The 23,250-nt window shown below is 36.1% G+C and overlaps 1 protein-coding gene across 7 annotated transcripts; it reads right to left on the bottom strand.

The window, feature by feature from the left end:
• Positions 1-4,497: 4,497 nt before the first annotated feature.
• On the bottom strand, positions 4,498-19,068 carry XKR9 (XK related 9). 7 transcript variants are annotated; one of them, XM_068672062.1, is made up of 4 exons: positions 18,880-19,068; positions 15,816-16,424; positions 6,480-6,703; positions 4,498-5,430 (listed from the first exon to the last, which is right to left on the bottom strand). In XM_068672062.1, the coding sequence occupies exons 2-4, from the start codon at positions 16,088-16,090 to the stop codon at positions 4,793-4,795; spliced, it is 1,137 nt and encodes a 378-aa protein (XP_068528163.1). In that variant the 5' UTR covers positions 16,091-16,424; positions 18,880-19,068; the 3' UTR covers positions 4,498-4,792. The 7 variants fall into 7 exon arrangements, with proteins under 7 accessions (XP_068528163.1, XP_068528165.1, XP_068528164.1 ...); XM_068672064.1 differs by having other exon boundaries at positions 15,816-16,207; positions 18,880-19,067; XM_068672063.1 differs by lacking the exon at positions 18,880-19,068 and adding an exon at positions 16,570-18,873.
• Between the last annotated feature and the right edge of the window lie 4,182 nt (positions 19,069-23,250).

Below are 23,250 nucleotides of genomic sequence, written 5' to 3'. Positions count from 1 at the left end.
AAAAATACCTGTGCTTAATCAGAGAGACTTATGATCACTGGTAACTGTTGAGCAGGCAAATTACAAAAGGAACTTACTACCAACTTTTTGTTTTATTTGTGTTCCAATAGATACATATTCTTCCATGAATTGTCATCCTGGACTTCTGGACAAAGAGACAGTAATAATAACAATAATAGCAATAAAGATCAAAACCTTGTACTGAGATTAGGAAAATCAATTAAATGAGTTTCTGAGGCATGAAAGCGCCTCAGAATGTGTCTTCCTATCCTTTCTCATTCTGCTCTACTATTTACAGCTGTATGCACTCAAAAAAAAAAAAAAAAAAAAAAAAAAAAGTTAACTGAAAATAGAAACATATATATAACCTAGAATCAACATGTAATCACCAGAAGGCCAGTGCAGTTTGTAGATTCAATAGGTGTTAACAGGTTAAGGTAAGTTTAAAACATCATTACTTATCCCACCAAGGCATGCATTTCACTAATGAATGTAAGACCCGTACAGTGGGAAACTTCACCATGACTCCTATTTGTTATATGCTAGACAATTGGAGGCAAAATATTTTATTTTTTTCTGGTGATGATGCATCCTAATGGGCCATCTTTACTTCACTCATATATCACTTGTACAGCCTAGTTATTTTGCTATTCTTCTGTTAAAAATCTGTAAATTAAAGCTAAAGTTCTAGGAAATACAGAAGTGCACAGAGAGACAGAACAGAAAAATTCTTCAGCTGGAATGAATGACAAGTACATGTGTTGGCTCAGGTTCAGACAAGATAAGTTGTTTAACCTCCTGAAAGTTAAACAACTCCTTAAACTATCCTTTTTTAGAAGAATATGTACGTGGTAAAAATTTGGGGCAAAACATAGGTAAATCTAAAACCAGCTGCCTTTGAGATGTGTGCATGCTTCTACGCTACGTAATAAAAATGAGAGATCTTAGCTTTGAAACAGTCTTTGAGATGTAAAACTCTATGGTAAAAAGAGAGCTGGTACTTTAATATATAAATATACAAAGGTTAATGTCTGGGCTTTGGACTTTTAAGAAGAAGTATATATAGTCCAAGTAACAAGCAAGAGGTGGGACTCAGCACTCTGAAGGGTTAAAGTGAACTTTAGTCTTCCACTGATCACCCTCTGGTACTGTGTCTTCATAAATTTCCTCCATTTATGGAGTGTTTTTGATGGCAGGCAATTCTTTGTTGAAAGTTAAGTGCTCTTTTATATGAATAAATAAAGAAGGCTTTGGTTTGAATGAATACATTATTTTGACAAATGTTTATTGGAAACCCAATTATGGCTTCATAAATCAGTGCTATCTGTGCTACATCAGGTGAGCTCACCAATGCCATCAAATGGCACATTGAATATTAGTAGGATAATTAAAACAATTCTGTTGAATGTTGTCCCTCTTACCCAGGTCTGACAGTAGTCAAAACAGGAAGAAACTGTTTATTATTTTTATTTAACTTATTAAAATACTTCTTGTAAGATGTAATGGACATACATAACAAAACAAAACAAAAAAAAAAGGAAAAAAAAAAAACATTTGTTTTCAATTTGCAGTTAGATTAAAATGACAAGGTCAGGCACAATGCATGAACTGAGTGGCAGCTGAAGTTTAAGAGTAGTCAGGGAACAGAAAGGACATATAAAAATCTATTGTTTGAACTTTACACCTAGGTGAAGTGGGGGTTTGTTTGTTTTGTCTGAAGTGGCCTCTGATGGTATGAAACGTGTCTATAATCAATTCATATGCTTCCCTGCATTTCCCACCCCCTGCTACAGTGGGTTAGAATGACCAAATGAATGAGAAGCCATTTTGATAACTATAATCAAAGAGAATATTTCGAACAAGAAAGAGAGGATATTTGAACTGGGGAAAAAAAAATAGAAGTCTAGAAGTTAAGAAAGGGATAAGCTAACAGGAATTCACTTCTCTCGAAGGCTCTGTGACTGATGATGGCAAAAGAGAGGCTCACAGTACCTGTAGCAGGATACTGAAGATCTGTTTAAGCTTTATGAAAATAATCTGTGTGATTTCCCAAAGGATCCATTCCAAGATTTAGAATAAGGTTGAATTTATATCCACTAGAATTTACAGGCATAAAATGGGAAATGAAACTTAAGTAATTAGGTTTGCGTGTGTTTGTATTAGTGTAATATAAATAGCCACATAGATGCCTTTGTTGCCAACTCAACTTCCATGTAGCTTTCTTCTTCCATAGTGTAGAAGAGAGAACGATAAGACATACGAAGAAAAAAAGGAGAACAACAGAAGGCAGTTCAACATGCATTTTTTCTCCCATGAAAGAAAATGAGTGCTAAGAGTTGGGCAGAGATACAACAACAAACTGCTTTTAGTTGGAATTTGTAAGTTCAGTGAGAGGAAAAGAAAAAAAAAAAAAAGGTCACCAAGACAAATTTGTTTTGTTTCACCAGAAACCTTCCTCCAGCACAACTCAGGCTCCAGATTCCTGGCATCTGGCAGGCAGGCAGACAACCTGGAGGCCCTGGGGCTGAAAGTCCGATGCTCAGGCTTCTCAGAAGCTCATATTTCCCCAAAGATTTGCTTCCAAGATAATGTGCAAAGTTTGAGGTCTTCTTCCAAATAACAGAAAAAAAAAATCTGCAAGATAGAGATAGTATTCTTGCTTTTCCACCCTGCCTTACCCTAGTCTCTTCCTAAGATTTCAGATGAACAATGAATGTGTAGGAAGCAATAAAGGGATTTTAGTCTTGAATATTTAGGATCCTATTTTCTCATAGAAAACTAAGAGTATATTCAGTCTAAAATCATGCATTTTGCTGCCAAAAGCACCAACACCAGTAATAAATACTCTGTAGATAAGGGAGAACTTGGGACAATCATGATGCATAAAGAAGGATGGAGCCTTGTGCTCTTTCTTATTTTTGCAGCCTTTGCAAGGCAAATAAATCTTTTTCTTTTCTTTTTTTTTTTTTTTTCCAGAGTAAAGAGAAACAAAAGTGCTCTTTTATGTACTCATTTGAGAAAAAATATTGCTCAAGTCTCATGGATTGTGCTTTTTATTTTTTTATCTCTTTCTCGTGGATTGTGATTTTTTTTCTCTACCTTCTGGACAGACATTCTAGTCACCCCTAAGTGGGTGACTGAGGGATTTTAGAAGTAAATTCTTCTCACTATATTGTTTTTTCATGTGTATGATCAGAAAGACAGACCATGAAGTCCAAGCTATACATTTAGCAATTAATTTCCTGGAATGGGATTAAGGAGATGTAAATGATGGTTGGTTTGGTGAAGAGAAGTGTGGAAGCAATTGGTTTGACAACGCAACAGGAAAAAGCACATTCAAAAAATTCACTGAGCTCTGCTCAGGCTAGAAGGGTAACAATCAAAAAGTGGTCTGCAGTCCTTGGACTTGACACAAAAGGCACAGAAATCAGCTCTTCAGCAACCTATCAACCAGAGCATCAGCCCTTCCCCCAAAATGTCAGGGATGTTTCTGTCAATCAATAATGCTAACAGATTTTGTTCCTGGCAAAGTTTATCAGCTGTGCTTATCTCTAGTCTCTTTTCTCAAGACCCATTTCCTCCCTTTGCCTGTGGCTATTCTAGTTGCAAATGTAAATTATTGGAAAAGAAGGAGAAAGAATGAGGCCCACTTTCCGTAACTCAGCTGTAAAACCAGCAGCTCTGAAAGACTTCACCTTAGGTTTTGATTCTGATGAAATAGTGGGTATGAATTTTATTTTCTTGTACAGCATTTACTGTTGTTGATTTAGCATTTGAAAATTAGAATGAAATGTTGTCTAGTTTCACTCTGCCTTCTGCCAAAAAAATTTGATGCACAAGCTGGTTATTTCATCACTTCTCAACCCTACTCACTGTCACCTCCTGCACATGTAATGTATCAAAAAGAACAGTTGGTTCCCTTTCCACTTTTCTCTAGTGACAAAGACAAAAGAAGCTGTACCACTGCACGCCTAGCCTCCTCTTCTTTCAGTGGAAACCAGTGTTTAAATTATTACATTTTAGAGCTTGAAGGAGAGGAAAGCTTCAAGGAAGATTCTTCCTTTATATCTGAGAATCCTGTTGCTATCAATAAATCATTCAGGCTGCTATTATAATCCAGAACAATAAAGTGGCATCACTCCTAAACACAAAAGGGCGTGTGAAAGACTAGCAGAACAAAAGCAATAAAGGAGTCATTAAAACACCTAGAAGATAAAGTGCTTTAAAATATCTCCCCAGATTTCCTAGTGGCAAGACAGTGATTGGACCATAAATCAAAACTATTCTTCTTTAGGGAAAATTTAAGGAAAAGTCAGTGACTTTTGTAGCTATGCTCATCTAAAGAAAAACTGCAGGTTTTACAGTAATGGGAAAAAGCAGACAACTAACAGACTGCTGCCCCTGATTATTTCAAATGCACTCCTCTTTCCTTCCAGCAAGAATAAGCCAGTAAGCCTTGTTTTTAACAGAAGCAACATAAACGGAATACACCAGTAATTATATCTTTCATTTGATTCACTTTTAGCTTTTCCTGTTTTATTTGCATTGGTTAAAACTAAAACAATGAATTGGGTTGGAGGGATAAATTGTTTCTATTTTAAAAAATAACGTTGACCAGCACATAGAAAAATTTTCATGTTATAAAGGATTTGTAAAGCACCACAAAAAAAAAACAATGGTTATTCACAGCCAATAACTCTGGGCCATTAAGTGCTACTTAGTGAAAATAAACAAAAAACAAAGACTGTTCAGCAAGTGTTTGTTTTGAAGTCTACATAAAAATCTATACTCTTCATTGCATTATGAAATTCTGAAATCTACCAATTTCCACATTGTCTCCTGCCCCTCTATCAACTTCATCGAAACATGTCCGTTGTTTGCAATAACAAGTAGGATGAAAAAACCTGTAATAAACAACAAGAAAAACAATACCTAACACTAGACAGAGAATAGTTAAGATGCCCACAATTGTAAAATGTATTTCCTTGACAACAGAGGGTTTCCAAAACCAATATACAAGCAGAATGCCTACAGTTACAAGGGTGTGAGTAACATAATAAATAGAAACGGGAACTTTTGTTTTTCTCCCCTTTATGTTAAAAAAGGTAAAAAGCAGGACGATTCCAATGATAGTTCTGTACAGAAATTCCATCTCCTTAGACTTGCAAAATGTTGTGTGTTGTTTCAAAGTCCAGGCAAAACCACAGCTCCAAAGAAGTATCAGCAGAATTACAGAACTTCTAGCACTTAGTAGAGTGACCAGTGAAATACTGAGTATCCAGGAAGTGATGGTAAGCAGTTTATAGAAGAGATACACCAACTTGGAAAGTACACGAAATCTTTCTTTATCAGGCAGAGATTTTCGTAATGATACCTGATAATCAACCGTTGAAAAGGAAATACCACAGAAAGACATAATAATGGCAGCATCTAAACAAAACACAAGGATAAGTGTTAGACCTATTAGAAATATATTTATTTTACATTAAAATTTCTGAAGTTTTGAACAGGTTCTGACCAAGTTCATATTTCTTTGCACTTTCCTTTTACCAACATGATATTTCCTCCATGCTCCTGAACAAGTCACCTTAATTATAAGGCTCAGTTTAGTTGCCTAAATCTAGGCATCTGTTGCCATTTGGGATCTCTTGCTGTTGCTGGTTTCACCAAAATTTTGTGTCATATTTTCCATTTCTGTCCATGGGTGCCTTAGAAACTCACAAGGTATTGCAAGAAAAAAGCCCATAAAAACTTTGGTTTCAGAAACTGATATTGAGGCTAGGATGTTTATGTGTAGGTACCTATAACTGAGACTTGACCCTTCACATGGTCATATTTAAGATGAGGTTCATCTAACCATTGCATCTGAGTACTTCTTAACTCCATGAAAAAACACTAAACAACAATGTAGGTTTCTCCATTTGGTTAGATAAAATCCAGCCCTGAGCAGGTAAATGTCTTGCACATACTGCTGCTAGCTTCAGAGCTGAAAATAGTATAGCTGCTCTCCTGCTTCTGAGAGTTAAACCAATATCTACTCCTCGTACGGCATTCTGCACTGCTGGTGTATTTTTTTTTTATGACTCTCTCCCTTACCTGTAAAGCATGGATGAGGATAGTGACAAGTCACAGGGCTGCTCTAAATATGTTACCAATTTCTAGATGTCCAGTTAGCCATTTTAAAAGAACTATAGGCAAGCACACACTAATGGTTCTAAAATATATACACTAATGATATTCAACAGCTTATTCTCAAATGATGTATCATGTTTACATTAACGACTTGGTACAGTGAAACCTTATTTCCATGAATTTAGCAGAATGGATCATCTACGAGACAGAAATTATAACTAAATGCAAAGCAATTATACAATGCAGTGTATGTTTTCCAAGGTACATTTAAAATTTTATACAATAACATGAGTTATCTTTTTAGGTAAAATACTCAGCTTTCAAATCATAGAGAAAGAAAGACTCACATTGATAGAAATTATGGTTTTTGTGTTCCATGAGTACATAAATCTGGACAAAAAGCTGTGGTGTGGTCTCCAGAAAAGTCTTGAATATCCTGAGCATGTTAATATCAGCCAGTATATCAATGGCTTGTTTTTGAATGAAGTTGGGATGGTCTGTTTCTGATACATCTCCATTGCTGTTTTGTTTAAATGCAGCTTGGCAGCCATACTTCAAAGCAAACCAATACCTATTAAAAAGAGAGACTTGATTAGACTGTTTTTTGAAAGCATGACTCTATAAAATTATATGAGCTAACAAAGACTTTTCCCATTTCATTCTCCATTCACATCTTTTCTTTGAATGTAGTCCAATACCTTCTGCTAAGCTAAGATCTAGTCTGATATCTGTCTGGTATCAGTGATATCAGATAATCATTTATGCCCACTGATACTGATGCAATGTAAAAACAACTAGAAGAGAATGAGACTTGCCGGAAAAAAGATTACAATTGTTATTTTTTTATTTCTTAAAAGATAACGTATTTCTGAAAATTCCCTCAGCATCTCTTCTCAGTCTATGAGATACTCATTCACCTTTTTTCTATCCTTTTAAGGGAATTAGTGAATATCCAGCTGTGAATATCCAACTGCATATAATATAAGACTATAACCCCCAAGGATAACAACCGATGAAATGCAAACATACAACAGGATTTTTGGAAAAAAAAAAAAAAAGAAAAAAAATTATCACTCAAACATTCTTTTCTAAATACCCAGGAAGACTTTAATTTCAGAAAATTACTGTCAAGACACAGATCTCCTGGGACTACAGATTCTATTATCTGAGTAATTTTACAAGAACAAGCCATTTCCCTTAGCAAATGAGTGCACCTGAAAGACTTTTAGAACAATTATGGTTTATTTTCAATTAAGACTAAATTAAAATTTCCTCTAAAAGAGCAGAAAATGTAAAGATAAATAGAATTAGTTAGTCAGTTGGCTGGCATGCATTATTATGTCTAGTAAAGAACTTTTTCTAGTCAGGATTTCTCTAATGCCATGCTTAGAGATAAATAATTCCTAGCTTTTATTCCTATTTTCAAGGCCTTTACTTCGGGCATGAAGGTGGGCATAGCACCTCACAAGGGAGAGTACAAATAAATTTTAATCAAAAACCATTTGATTAAGAGAGGAACCAGCTCTTGTTCATGATAATTTTTACAAGCCGTGTTTAGGAAAACAGAACAATGTCCACAGCCTGATGTAGGACCAGAACTACAGCTGCTGCAAATTACAGTATTTCCACTGTCCCTCATGGACTCATACATACACTCAGCCATGGGGAATGGTGTGGTTCATTGCACTAGTGCTTTGGAAACCAGAAGTAGTGTGTAATGCTGTCTATAGTAGATGAGATTGGGGCAACTCCAGAGGAACAGATTCTCACAGCTAATGAACTCTTGCCAGCTGAACTGTTCTCACCCTGAAGCAAAGCAATGTTTGATTTCTTCTTCCAGTTACCTCATTTCAAGTGGTTAGTAGCACTGGTTGTGAAGGTTGTAGACTAGACCCTGTAACTGAAGCACTGTAATAGTCACTGCCATTGCTAGTAATGGGACATGAGCTTTGTACTGACTTTGCAAGGCCTCAAGACTCATGCTTGTCAGGCTTGTTCTGTTTGAAGTTTTCTTGACTTGTCTGCAATTTTGTTTTACTTGTTTTAGCTACACCAAGCTTGGTTTAGCTTGAATTTGCCACAGGAATAATAATAATAATAATAATAATAATAATAATAATAATAATAATAATAATAATAATAATAATAATAATAATAATAATAATAATAATAATAATAATAATAATAATAATAATCTAATTGACCAGTTGGCTCTTTTGTTTGTTTTTGTGTGGTATAGTCATACTTTCATATGGGTTACAGTTACAAGTAGATACTCCATCTTGAATGATATATATATGACTAACATGACGACATAGAATCATAGAATCATTAAGGTTGGAAAAGACCTCCAAGATCATGTAGTCCAACTATCCCCCTACCACCAAAAGACATGTCAGAGTATAGAGAAGTAGAGTAGTATAGAGAAATATAGTCCTGGTTTGATAACAGAGGCCTTGAGATGCAGTGCAGAAAAGTAATGCATAGCACAGCTTGGCATTGGAGACAACAAGGCTGTAAACTACTCATTAAAACTCACATTCTGAAGTGCTGACCTAGAGACAGAGGAAAGTTGTTTTAGGGGTAAAAAAGACAGCAAAGAAATAGCATCTAACATTGTGGTGGTTTTAGGCTCCATGTATCCTTGGCATAGACTATCTCAAGAGAGGGTACTTCAAGGATCCAAAAGGATACCGGTGGGCTTTTGGCATAGCTGCTTTGAGCACAGAGTAGGGCACTGTATGGGCTGCTGCCGGGAAAGTTAACATTCCAGCCAGACCCAGTACCAACATGACTAAAGGACCCATAGATACTAAATTTTGATGTATAATAAGCTGCAGATAAAAAGAGAAAGCAAAGTCCAAATGTAAATATACAAAAAAGTCCCAAAGAGAATCCTAGTGTGAAGAAGAAGCCATAGACATGAACCTTATATTCCTTCCATCAAGACTCCAGAAACTGGTAACTGCAATACCCCCTTACACCAGAATGAAACTGCTGAGCTCAGGATCTAGAGGAGTAGAGGACAGGTGAGCAAAACAGCAGAAAAGGGAATAGGAAGCAAGAAATATGTATAACAATTCTAAATGGATTACTACTACTGAAACTTTTTATGCACAGAAGCATTTTTTCTTATCTAGTAATAAATGGATCCAGACTAATAATGATTCTTGGAATAAACTACTGAGATTTTAATTATATAATAATTTATTGGCTTTACAAGTAATGTATTTGCCTATAAATAGAATTTTGAGCCTAACAGCCTTCAGACATCACGTTCAACCTTATTTCTGCCTTTGCATTTCCCAGATCACTTCAGCTTCTAATATTCTTCTCTAGTGAACCCATTTGGGCTACATCCAATAACAGAAGCCATCCTTCCTCAAGAAAATTCACTGTTATTCAGCCAAATTTTCTAATATCATAAACATTGCTAAAGGTCTTCCCTCTTGACAGAAGAATTTAGTCATCTAGATGATGAAGACTGCATCATTCATTAGGATTTGGTTTTAGGATAAATCAAGCAGAACATCACAGACCATCACTAGGTTATCTCATACATTTGTGCAAGTCTGCAAACATGTGGGCTATGCCCTTAGCCTGGCCCCTACTAGCATTGCTTGAGACTGCATCCTAGATGACTTCAAGATTCATGCTAAAGTGCTGTAGATTCCCAATTCCCTGGTTGTTCACAGGAACACATATACTAAGAATCCCATGAAACTTGTGCAGTTGCATTTCCTTTATATAGAAAACAGTGTACAGGTGATCATTTGACACCCAGATCTCATCCCAGTTTGGCACTGAAGCACAGTCCCATTTGCTCACTGCTCAAACAGTAACCTCAGCTCAGTACCTCAGTATTGAGTACTTAGTACCTCAGTTTACTGGAGGAGCTCAGACAGACTCCTGGTTCCTCCAGATGTTAGAAGTTTAACACCTTCACCATCTTTAAAGACCAAAACCCTTGACCCAAAGGGACAAAGTGACAGGGGCCCTTCTGTTGCTACAAGTGAAAGACTCAAGATTTGCAGGTCCTGGGTTAAGTGCATACTAGAGGAATCATGATTTATTTCCTGGAATAGTAAGCATGTTATATGTAAAGCGAGAATTTCCAGGCTTGCAACCTGGAAGCATCAGCAGAAGGTGTGAGGCAGTTATGCCACCACTGAGGAGCCTTAGAGGAAGATCTTTTGTCCTTCTCCCGACAGAGACTCTACAGACTGCAGCCCTGACACTCAGGTTGCACACTGATTCCGTCAGCTGGCTCTAGATCCATTATTTACTCCCAAAGGAAACTGTTTTCTGGTTTTATGCTTTTGTGTATTTATTTTACTGTTTTCTGAGTAATCTCCCATAAGCAAAGAACTAAACTGCTTGGCAAGCCTTCTATAGCTTTTTCAGTTTATAAAACAATTAGGATACCAAAACATCTGGTTCTTGCATTGGAGATGTAAACATCTGGAGAGTTTATAATATTTTCAAGAAAAAACAATTGGGTAGACCAATCTGTTAGTTGTCCATGGACTCATTCACCAGAGCCTGTGTTTGCCTGTGAAGTGAAAAACAGCTGCATAAATTTTGAGCTGCAGAGCTCACAGCTGAGACAACAGATGATATGCAAGGCAAAGAACAGACATATTATAAAAAGAATATTTCAGTTGGATGCACAACTGAAATCACCTGTCAGTTTTCGGAAGCATATTCCTTCTAAGCCTAGCATGGTATACTAGGTTTCTATTGTTAAAAGAAGATACGCTATAGTATTTTTCACTAGCAATAGTTACTTCGGTTAGTCCACTTCTGACTTTGAATATTGTATAAAATACATTGTTTTTTCTGTAAAAGTCCAAATATTTCCATGACGTATTAAGCAAGATGGTGTCCCATGAGCTCCACATGTCTCTGTTGCTCACTGTAGTTCACTGTGACAGATCTTTCATTTTATAAGGACATTTTGAGCTTATACTGCCATTACCATCTGCCCATTTGGTAAGCAATATTTTAGGAAGGACCTGTAGTCAACTTTTAGGCTTAGCATTGGACTAGTGCATTCAAAGCCACGGGTAGAGTTCATTCTGTACTAAGGGACAGGTCAGGCTCCAGTATTCTCCATTTGTCATGACCACTATTCACCTAAACACTGCACCTGCTCTGAACCCATCATCATTTTATTCCTACATTAATATATCTATTGCCATAGTAGCATTTTGTTCCAATATTCACAAATTAGGGGAAAAAAAAAAAGTTAAAATTATTTCACCTGGAATAAAAAATGTATTAATTAAAATATTTGATTGATTACATACTTTAGATAGAGCTACATCTTAAACTCAAGGTGAGATGGGCATGGTTGTGTGTCAATAATACAGATAAATTGCCATTTTGTTCACCATTTACTTTTTCCCTCTCTAAGCTCATTAAAGATTTTTTCATTTATTAAATATACAAACTACTCGGAAGACAAAATGAAAAAAGATTTCTTTACAACTATAATTGTCATATGCGAACAGTAAAAAAATTATCATTGTTTCTAAATATCATATTCACTTTGATAGGGAAAAAAAAAAAAAAAGTTTTCTGCCCTTGTAGTGTTGCTTTGTGGAGAACAGATGTTAGGACTCCTTGTTATAAACACTCATTTAAGCACAGATCAGGTGTCTCTGTTCCTGAGCTGCTCCTACAGTTTCCTCATCATTTCTTAAGGGATGAAATTTCCTTGTATTCTCCTGTAACATTAGGAAGGCTCAGGCTCTCTAAATGTGACTGGAAATTCACAAATGTGACAGCTACTTGTTTTTGTTACTTCATGGCTTCAAACATCACGGGCAAGCTGTCTTGCCAGTGCTTCCATGTCACCTGCTTCCTCTTAAAATTTCCACAGCAGTCCCTGTACTACGGTACACATCTCATCTCACCAAACTGCGCTGATGGGGATTTGGGTGCCAGTTGGAAAGTCATAGTTCCATGGAAGAAGAGAGTGAGAGAGACCTGGAAGCAACAATTGTCTCTTCTGAATTCTGGTCAGGCAGTCACAGTTCACAGAATTACATAAATCCTTAATCAAAGGGAATTTCTTCTCTGCTGCACATTAAACCTAATCTTCTAAGTATCAAAAGGCTTGGATTAAGTCCAGGAAACTGATGTGACTATGTCAATACCTTAGGGCAGAAAAGTTTTCTTGAGAAAACGTGAGCAAGTACATATTATTCTATGATTTCTAACTCACTTAAAGTAGCATTACAAAACTTCCACTTTAATTAACTCTGTACCACACTGACTAAATATCTTAAATACCTTCCTAATTACTTTGTCTTGCAGATCTTCTTGTTGTACATAAAATTGCTGGAGGCACATTACCAGCTTCAGTCATTGTTTTTGATCCACTCAGTTTGGGTGTGGTTTACCACATGCGAAAGCTGTACAAATATAACTGGACATCATCTAGCTCAACTACATTTTTCTCATAACGTTTTTTTTTTTTTAATGTCATGGAATAATACCACGTTTAAAAGAGCACCTGCATTTGTTCTGATTTCTCATATATTTAGAATTCATCTTTAAAAATATGCAAAAAAATCTTTTTCATCTGCTTCTTTTTAAAGTAGGGCATCATGATCCTTCTTTTAAGCATCAAGAGACACAATAGCAACTTTCACTATCGCAACTGTAGCTGCCTCTGTGGTCTGCTATTCTGACAGAAAAGTTTATTACTTGCTAAAATTTAGTCTTCCTCAAGTGTTCTTGACTGATGTTGCAAATTGCTAGAAGTCAGTGAATTCATACAGGGTCACATGAAAATGTTTCTTTTTTCCACATTCACTGACTGTGTTATCTTCTTAATGTCAGTTGTTATGCTGCAGCCTGTTCTTAACTCTATTGACATCGGTGGGACCCATCTATATGGGTCAGGATGAAAATAAATTTAGTCAGTGTGGCTAATATATGTACATATAATAATGTACATGTATTTAGGTGTACTAATGTACACCTCAATTTTGTCTTGAAAAGCTCCTCTTAGAGAATAACATTTCATATAAAACATAACTATTATATATGGAATAATTTTAATGTTTATTTATATATTGTGTATAATATTTCTATATTTTATGTACATATGTATTATGTTCATATATGTACGCACATGTGATTTCAATATTTATAACTTAGCACTGATAGTGTGATTACAAAACCTGAAGAAAGGAAGGGAAGAATGGAAGGAGAAGCTTGGAAGGAGAGAGAGAATTTGGCAAGGTGTATTCATATCTTCCAATTTCAGGAATTCTAAGTTCTCTGGCTGAGTCAGTATTTACAAGTTAGGTCCCTGTTTCCCTCTTGGGTAGTTTGGAAAGATAGGTTCCTGCCCCAAAGTACAACCTGGTGAGGTTCACCTTAATAATTATGACCTGACTTCTGACAATATCTGTTTTGACTGTATTCACTATAGAAATAAGTATAAAAATAAATACTCATTGTCTAACTTTACTGGATGACAAAGGAGGGCAGGAAGGAAGTGCACGTGAATACACCTAAGAAAAATGTTATATGCTTCCCATTGAAGTATATAACAGCTGATGACCAGGTACAAGCACAGGTGTCAGCTTGCTGTTCTCAGCTTGTACTTTACTGTATGCATTATCAAACTGATGAATTTTGAGGAGTGGCTCAAAGAGTTTTGTAATTTATATATATCAAATTGGATTTTTTTTTCCAACTGTAAGCAGCAGCACAGGAGAAAACATTATTTGTGCAATAGAGAACAGGTGACCAAGATGGCTACACTGCCACTGCAAAGGGCATAATTATGTTTACTAGTTAACAAACCTCTAAAAGAAGATGGGGTTAATTGTGGGAAAGATATTTGGAAATTATAGAAATTCATGGTAAGATGTATTCATTGGAAAGTGTAAGAATTAATCTAATAAAAATATGTGTGTAGAGGTAGTACTTTGAACAGATACAGCTTTTTAGTCAAGATTACATAACCAAGAGTTGAAGATGATCAGAATTTGGATCTGAATCCTAAAATTTCACATTTAAAGGAGAGGTCTTAAAGATGATAGGCACAAATCAGCAGGAGATTTTAGGGGAAACCTGGGTGTGTAACACCAAGCCAGAATTACAGTCTCATACAGATTACAGAGAATGATGTCATGGTAGAGAAAGAGGAAGAAGGGAGGGTTACCATACGACACTGTAGTTTCTGGCTTAACATTGATCATCAGGTACCAGAAGCTGAGGTCAGGGCTTTAATTTACTTTGGAAGAAAAAAATATCAACGGGGAAGGTTTGTAGGCAGCAAAATAAGAATGGCCAAACCTGAAGATGACAAGACTTGGAGATAGCCAAAAAGGAGTAGGCCACAGTGGGCCCAGAGATATCATCTCTGAAAGGCAAAATCTGGTAGTGTCCCTGTGGCTGGGTGTTTTTACATCTCACTTGAACCAACCCATGTCCATGGATTTGAATACAAATCCATTGATGAAACTGAACAGGGATTTATTTATTTTTTTCCTTTGAAATATTGTATTTTAAGATTTTCTACTGCCTGACATCAGAAAGATAAAACCTGGCAGTAAATACTTCTCTGTGAAGTCTAAGACTTTAGAATTGTAAGAGGAGTAGCAGAAAAGCAAAGCTGTTGGACAAAAGGAAAAAAATGTATATATTCAAAAGAAAAAGTTAATTGTTGTTGAAATTTCATCATTTTCCTTAATCCATGGTAATATAAGATGAATGAAACATGTATACTAGAGGATTTTTTACATTGGCATAAATATAGGAAGTTAAAAGAGGCATTTTAAATAAGCATTTTATTAAATGCCTCTGAGGAGTCTATATCTGCTCAGGTTTATTGAATGTTACTTACACAAAATAATGGAAATTCAGGTCCTCAGGACTTTTCATCAAAATCTTTCAAATCAGTTTTACAATAAAAGTAAAATCTTAGCAAAAATGATCTCTATAATGATAATTTTACAGTAACATTACCACAGAAGCTAAAGAAAGAATGTTAAACATATGGTATCTTAAACTACTCCTGGACATACACCTGTCAGGAAACAAAGGTGCCTGTCACTATAACTCAGTCTCTGCAGTAAGCATTCTTACTTAGTATTGAATTACTCATTTCTTTCCCAAATTCTGGTGGTTTTCTAAGTTTTGTTAGAGTTTTGATTTCACATATTACCTCTTACTTCAGCTATGTAACTTACTCCAACTAATGTAACCACACAAATTATCTTCCTAACATCACTTTAAAAACCTACATTTCTTTATCGGGTACAAGAGTATTCCTCTGTAAAGCAATCTTATTAAAATTATCAAAAGGATGATGAATCAAATAGAATATTATTAATAGGTCAAATGAAAAAGAAAAAAAAATCTACATTTCCATCAACACCTGGCATAATTTACTCCTGGCATAAGCAAACAAAATTTATTCACTTATGCGGAGTAGTTGTTGTTAATGCCAGCGGTGTCCCTGAAGCCATATTAACATAATAACCTGGCACTGGGATTTCTTTATAAACTGGCTAAAAGCAGTATGATTTCTCATTTTAAAATAAAATAAAATAAAATAAAATAAAATAAAATAAAATAAAATAAAATAAAATAAAATAAAATAAAATAAAATAAAATAAAATAAAATAAAATAAAATAAAATAAAATAAAGTGCTTACCTTATAAAAATTCCACAGTGAAAGAAATGAACCAGAAAAATCCATCTTAGCTTCTCAGGATCAGAATCTTCACAGTCATTTTTAAACCACTGGTAACTGAATATTTGAGTTATTAGTGATGAAAGACATCTAAAACTGATTATTAATATAGCCCAAGTATATTGTCCCTTATAGAAATATTTACTGGCTACCCAGAAATCCACTCCTATATCAACTATATAAATTATAATTCCACAAAGTAAAAAAATAAAATTCTCCTTGGTATACTTCATCATGTGTTAGATTGTTGCTGTTGTCATTCTGTCCTCATTTCATGTGAAGAAAGTCGGATTAAAAGTAAATGCTTTCTTACAACAGAGTCTTCTTCCTGATGATAACGCTTGATCATTGTCCTTTATGCAAAAAAAAAAAAAAAAAAAAAAAAAAGTTGGTTGCATATTTTTATCATGGCAAGCTGAATAAAAACCAAAGGACTTCCATTTTTCTGTGTTCTTGAATTAAATATTAAACTAACTTCATTGATGCATGTCTGTTCTGGAGAACATAAATCTAAATTGTCTAATTGTCTTTTTAACTGGTTCACTCATTCTTCATTATGGGTTCCTAAACCTAAGAAGAAAAAGGAAAATCATCAGTAACAATAACTTATTTTTAAATTATCATACAGCAATTTTCATGACCATTTAAACAAGCAAGAACAAAATGCAGAACGTACTGAGATATCTGTGAAGAATCAGTGCCAGAGAAGCTGTACCTCTGAACCTCCTGAGGGCGGTCACTCTCCCAACCATGGCAATTCTTCTCCTTCTCAAGCAGCCACTGAGACAATTCTTAAAAGTAGCAAAATACTAAGAAAAAAGCTTACCCCTACTAATATTTTAAAACCAGATTAGGGAAACAAAAAAGATCAACTCCTTCCCAGCACTTTGACTTCTGAGTGACTCCGTCACTGTGCACAAAAGGCTGAGGGAACTCCTGTCTTGGGTACACACCACTGTATCAGAGTATGCGTCATTAGGTCACCTCCAGCTGGGTGACTGGGCTTGTGTGCATACATCTCGTAGTTTTACTTTCTGAGTTTGTTTGTCCCGATGCAGCAATGCAGTGCTGAATTGGATTGCAGTTCACCTGTTAAAGAGACTTGGAAGGACTCAGGCCTGCTCCAGCCTACACCTCTTTGATAAACATCTCCCAAGCTGTGTGAGTAGTAGCTACACGCAGATAACCTAATCACACTAGCTGCCACAGATGAAATTTGTTCACAGTCCAAACCTATGTTTAGATTGCCTAACATTGTAAGGGTCCTTTTCAGACCTGTACTATTTGGCAGGCGCTACAATGAAGTACATCTTTGTCTCATTCAGTTCCACTTTTGCTAAGATGTGAACATTAGAACCACAGCATCCACTGTTTTGTTCGCATTTCTTAGGAAACATTCTGCTGGCAGAATTTTTCAAAGAATGAGATGCAGGACATGCCAAAGCACCAGGTTTGGGGTGATGCCTCCACCAAAGAGCATCAGGCAGTACCCTGAGAACAGCTGTGCCAAGGCAGACAGGGCAGGGCAGGCAGGGACAGGTCTCATGGAGTTTTGTTAGTTTAGGCACACTGCCCCTGAAGAATGAAATGACATAATCAGTTAATATCACACAAACCCTTGGAAAGGTAATGACTATTCTAAGCTTCTGTTGACTGGGCTTGTCTACACTTTGACTCAGGTACAAATCCCAGAAGGGAACCTAAGCTCTTAATTTCCTAAAGAAGACAGTAGGGACATAACAGCCTAAATAGGTGCTAGGTCTCTAAACATTCTATTTTCTACTTCAATTTCATGTCTTGGCCCAGAAGAGGTCAGTCAGGTCAGGTGATATCACAGCTGGGATAGCTGGAATCCTTTAATTGTCCTTTCCTACCCTCTCAAAAAAATAAAACAAAACAAAAACAGCACTAGTCTTTTTCAAATCACTGATGCAATTTATATCCAACGTACAGGCAGATTCTAGGAAGTGAACATCAGTGAACTTCAGCATAAACTGAACTTTGTCTTTATGAATGTTTCTTAATCTGCAAACTTGTGTATGAATCAGCCTACGAGTTGATTAGCAGCGTTTTTTCAAGACAATTCCAAAGAAAACTATTTACTCTGCATACAAACATGGCAATCAGCAACTTGATGTACCACCTTTTTGTGATAAGAACATTATGCGTGGTTTTAAGAACAGATTCAAAAAAAAAAAAAAAGGTTCGCTATTTGACTGTTGTAGAAAACATGACAGTAAAAGGCAAGTCAGTGACTGGATCCAAACACTATGAGGTTCATATTTAATAAGTAATACTGGACTGGACATTTGAGTGGCAGAAAATAGCCTCTAATTTTGTACCTGGCATGAATAACTAGGGTAACTGGATTTCTCGGTCTTTACAACCTCCCTATCCTTCTGTGACTGAACACTTCACAAACAGGAGTTATCTTATTGCCTTATTACCCCTAATGAGAATGAAAGTTTTACAGACTCCATCCAGATGCTGAAACAACTGCATGGAGAGCAGCTGGGAGCCAGGTGATTTCTACCTCTGACACACAACCTGTCCAAACAGCTGCCATGCTGTTTGTCTCCAGTCATGTCTGGTGACACAGAAAGCTATCAGGTAAGCTGAGACTTATACAGAGACTCACAGATCTGTATCCCCCAAAGTGCAGTCCAGTGTCTTAATTCCAAGACCAAACACAAATGCCTGTTTGCAGGTGCATATGAAATCTCTGTTAAAGATCTCAGCTTCTAATATCCCCTACATTTGTCCATGACATCACTTCAAAGAGCAGCATGGTCTCATGCACCAGGTAGGGTACAATTAAGTGTTACTGGAGAGAATGCCTTGTATCATTGCATCATTCACAGTTATCTGGTCCCCGGTCTGTTAGCCAACATAAATATGTGTGCTCTAAAAACTACAATAATTTTACAGAATCAGTTTGTGGCAAAGCAGAATCAACAAAATGCTACTAACTAGACTTTCCATTCTCATTATCCTTTTCAAATACTATTTAAAAATGCAGACTTACCTTAATACTGGCCCTGGATAATTTGATTTTTTACTTTAAAAACTGTAGATTTGTATATTCACAGGTTTTCCATCCACACTTTTATAAGACTTGCAATCTACGAAAAGTCTAAGGGCTACTGACATAACACAAACAGAAACTAAAACAATATGCAAAGCATGTGACACAGTTAATGATTTGCTACCTGTCAATAACTTATTGTTTTGAATGTATTATAAAAATTATATTCTAAAAGGTAGGTTTAGAAGTCCCTGTCTATGTTAATGTACTATAAAATTTTCTTCAATAAATTTATTTCATACTTTGTCCCGTAGAGGGAAAAAAATAGAAAAAATGTACCAATGTCCTCCAGTATGTGTATATATATGTGTGTGTGTGTGTGTGTGTGTGCATGTTCAAACTTAAAATTTAGTTTGTTACACCTGTTGAGCAAAAGCCAATAAATATTTATGGAAATGTATAGGTGTATATGTGTGTTTTTATATGTGTGTTTATATATATATATGTATATAAGTATTTATATGTACATTTATGTAGCTCGGAGATTTATAGAAAAAAATATATATATGAAAAAAATATAGTTAAAAGATACAGTAAAATACACTTTAAAATATTTGTGAAAAGCTTTTCTGTGCAATGATATGTGAAGAGACTGCATGTGTCCAGGGGCAAGTGATTAAAATTGTTTTCCTCTGGTAAAACTGCAGGTGTTTGCAAGAGTCTGTTCCAGCTGTGCTATCATTTCTCAACACAACTTTCCTGCTACTGAGAAAATCCAGAGCATGTTTAAATGAGCTGCAGGGTATGATGAGCAGGTGTTGGGATTAAGCCTCGCTGATTGTGCTGCACAGGATGATACAAGCCCTCAGCAAGAGCAGTCTATAGCTCTTCTAGATCTTAGGACAGGAAATATAATCCTATCAGTGTCTTCATGGGAAACGTAAGATCATCTCTTGTCCTGTTTTGTACTCCCTCCTCTATATAGATTAGAAACATCCTAGTCCTAAGTGGTTTTGCAGTGCCTGAAATTTATTACTATTTTCGGGTCAGCACTTTAAGAATGGAACCTGTGGACTGAGAGATTTTTCCAAAGCTAAACAAAACAGTGGCTGGACCCCAAGCAGTACAGCAAAATTCCTGGTTCAGTTGTGGGACAATGCATTATCCGTAACTGCCTTCTGAAAACCTGCTTATATGTATATAAATATTTGTATGTACATTTATGTAGCTCAAAGATTTATGGAAAGAAAAAAAAAAAAAAAAAAAAAAAACTTTTTACCTATAGTTAAAAATAAGCCTGGAGAGAAGGATCACAGGCCAGCAGGAGAGCACCTGAAGAGCAGCACTCCAGCCAGTAAGGCAACTTCATAAGGGGCCCAACTCAAATGTCTCTCTGCTAACACACATAGCATAAACAGAAGGAGTTAGACATGTAGCCTGCAGGGCTATGACCTCATTGTGGAGATGTGTTGGGATGGCTCCCATGACTGGAGTGTCGGAATGGAAGGATGCAAGACCAAGCAGATGAGGTCCTCTATAGACAGAAAGAAACAGATGAGAAGTAAGCTGCAATATAATAGTATAACAATATAATAGCAATAACAATATCATTCTCTGGTAGAATTTACCTTTTGTGGACAATATTTCCTTCAACATTGAACTAAGCTCTTGCAGCAAATTGAAAGTCAAAATATGATGCCAGTGTAAACCTATGTAATCTTTTCCAAGAAGTACAAAAGGGATACCTCACACCCATTTCTTGTGTTCCCCCTGGACTTCCATAAAAACCACCAGAAGGCATAGGGCCACTGGTTCTTCATAACCTTCATTTCACTGGGATATCAGTTGATGAGACTATAAAAGTAGCTGCAGACAAAACAAGGCTGTGGCAACCTGTCTGTGGACTACACTACCTACATTTAGCAGTTTTCACCAAGACTGTCCCTCTCCATGAGTCTGGGGCAGACATGAAAAGCAGGTGACCTCCAGTAAACATTGATTTCTTTTAAATTATAAAAAATCTCTAGTTATGTAAGTCAAGTATTATCATTCTTTTCAGTATGAAAGAATTTTTGGTCATCTGAGATATGCATTCTCTCAGAATGATAAAAATACATATAAATTTGCAACATAGCAATAAATACATTATATAATGAGTTTGTTACGTAGTTTTAAATACTTATAATTCCACCTCAGCATTTTAAAATTTCTAAGAGGCTTTGCAAGCTGTTTGCCCAAATGGTGAGTAAGCTCCTGGGGCTTTAAGGGAAGATGTCTTAAATCAGCCAAGTCACACACTCACTGCTGTGACCTTTGTTATTATTAAATAAATGACACAAACTCTATACTACAGAGAGAGAAAAAGAGAAAGAGGTTTACGCATCTGATCTTTGGACTGTAAATCAAGCAACTTGAGCTAAATTACTGGCTGGATGATTTATTTGTTTTCTATCTAGACTTGCCATTGAAGAAAGCACATCTCTACATTGTGACAAAACTCCTATGGTATACAGCTTGTTATTTGCTTCTAAATGTAGATGGAAAGACCTTTTTTCTCTGCTTTAATTAGTGTTAACAGGACATTGGATATTATATATTTGGAATAGTTGACTTTTTTTCAGACATCAGAAACTAAGATCTTCACTAATACTAGCATAGAAATAAACAGGATGAAATGCCAACCTGAAACAAACAGACAAACAACAACAAAAACAGGATTTCTGGAGATTTATTGTGTAATTTTCTCTTTACATTTGATATTTAAGCTTTGCAGTCAATGAATATTTTAATGGATGTAACAGGAGTTAATGCATGGCTTGAAACAGTATATTGGTTGAGGACTTCAGTATGATAGCTTCCCCTGTTTCTCTATAAGTTACTCCAATATTGTTGTACAATTTATCAGTAGTTTTCTATCACCACTGCTAATTTGTGTGCTGCTACATCAGAACCCTCAGCCACCTGTTCAGCGTAACACAAAAGTTGAAACTGTATGGCATACATATGCTCTGAGCAACATTAACATATAGATTTTTAGGAGAATCTCATAGAATTACGGAACAGTTGAGGTTGGAAGGGACCTCTAGAGGCCATCTGGTCCAAACCCCTGCTCGAGCAAGGCCACTCAGAGCAGGTTGCCTGGGACCATGCCCAGGCAGCTTTCAAAGATGTCCAAGGAGGGAGACTCCACGGCCTCTCTGGTCAACCTGTGCCAGGGCTCTGTCACCTGCACAGTAAAGCAGTGCTGCCTGGTGTTCAAAGGGAACTTTCTGTGTTCTAGTTTTTTGTCCTGTTCCTGGGCACTAATGAACAGAGCCTGGCTCCGTCCTCTTTGCACCTTCTCTTCAGGTATTACGGAAGACACATTGCTGACATCTCCCTGAGCTGCCTCTCCTGCAGACCGAGCAGCTCTCTCAGCCTTTCCTCTCACAGGAGAGGTGCTCCAGTCCCTTCATCACCCCCCTCCCCTAATAATCTCCAACAAGCCAGCTGGCCACTGGCTTTCTACATCTTCCACACAATGTGGACAGGCAATGTAGTCATCATGTTATGGCCTACATCCCCCCATGCAAAAGCTCCTTTGCTTCTATTTGGTTTAAGGTCTTTTTACTTATCTCTACCAGGCATTAAGCATAAAAGCATAGTGAAACTCAAAGAAAAATATTGTAAGTACCAAGAAATAGATGCATATCTTCCTAAAAATATGTCTTATAAATAGCAGTGAGTTGTATTAAAATAACATGAAAATCTACCAACCAAAATTCTTCTCAATAAGACTTTCAGACACCACTGCCTAGGAAGATGATATAACTATCTCAAAAATTGTTCTTTGTACTACTATTCAGTTGATTCAATTACCACAGAATTACATGCTTGTGCTTAGATCTATTAGACTGTTCCACAGCCACAGTGGAAAAGCATTTATCCCCAAGTATTGTGCCTAAAAGGGGAGAAAGACAAGTGCCAGGACTCAAAGATTTCTTGAGTGCTGAAAATATAAACAGTGGCATTGTGGGATTTCCAAAATTACCATACTGCATTTCATGTATCTAATAGCTGTAGAAAATTAATCGTACATCAAATAACATATTGAATATCACCAGCAATCTCATTTGAGGTTTATTGAAACACAGCTTCTTATTATTTTTATTTATTTATTTATTTATTTATACTGGCTAGTCTAACATTATCTGCTTCAGAAAAAAAAAAAAAACTCCCTCAAAATTTTGTATTAATAGCGTAAGACAACAACTTAACCAAAAGAATAACTTAAGGCAATGCACTCATATTTCTTTGTACCACATTAGAGAGTGTAATAGCAAGACTTTCACTATGTCCCTATTATCCTCTGTTTTATAAGAAACATCAAAC

The sequence above is a fragment of the Anas acuta genome, chromosome 2 (genome assembly GCF_963932015.1).
Source record: "Anas acuta chromosome 2, bAnaAcu1.1, whole genome shotgun sequence".
NCBI lineage: Eukaryota > Metazoa > Chordata > Aves > Anseriformes > Anatidae > Anas > Anas acuta.
This window is presented reverse-complemented; position numbering and strand designations above follow the sequence as displayed.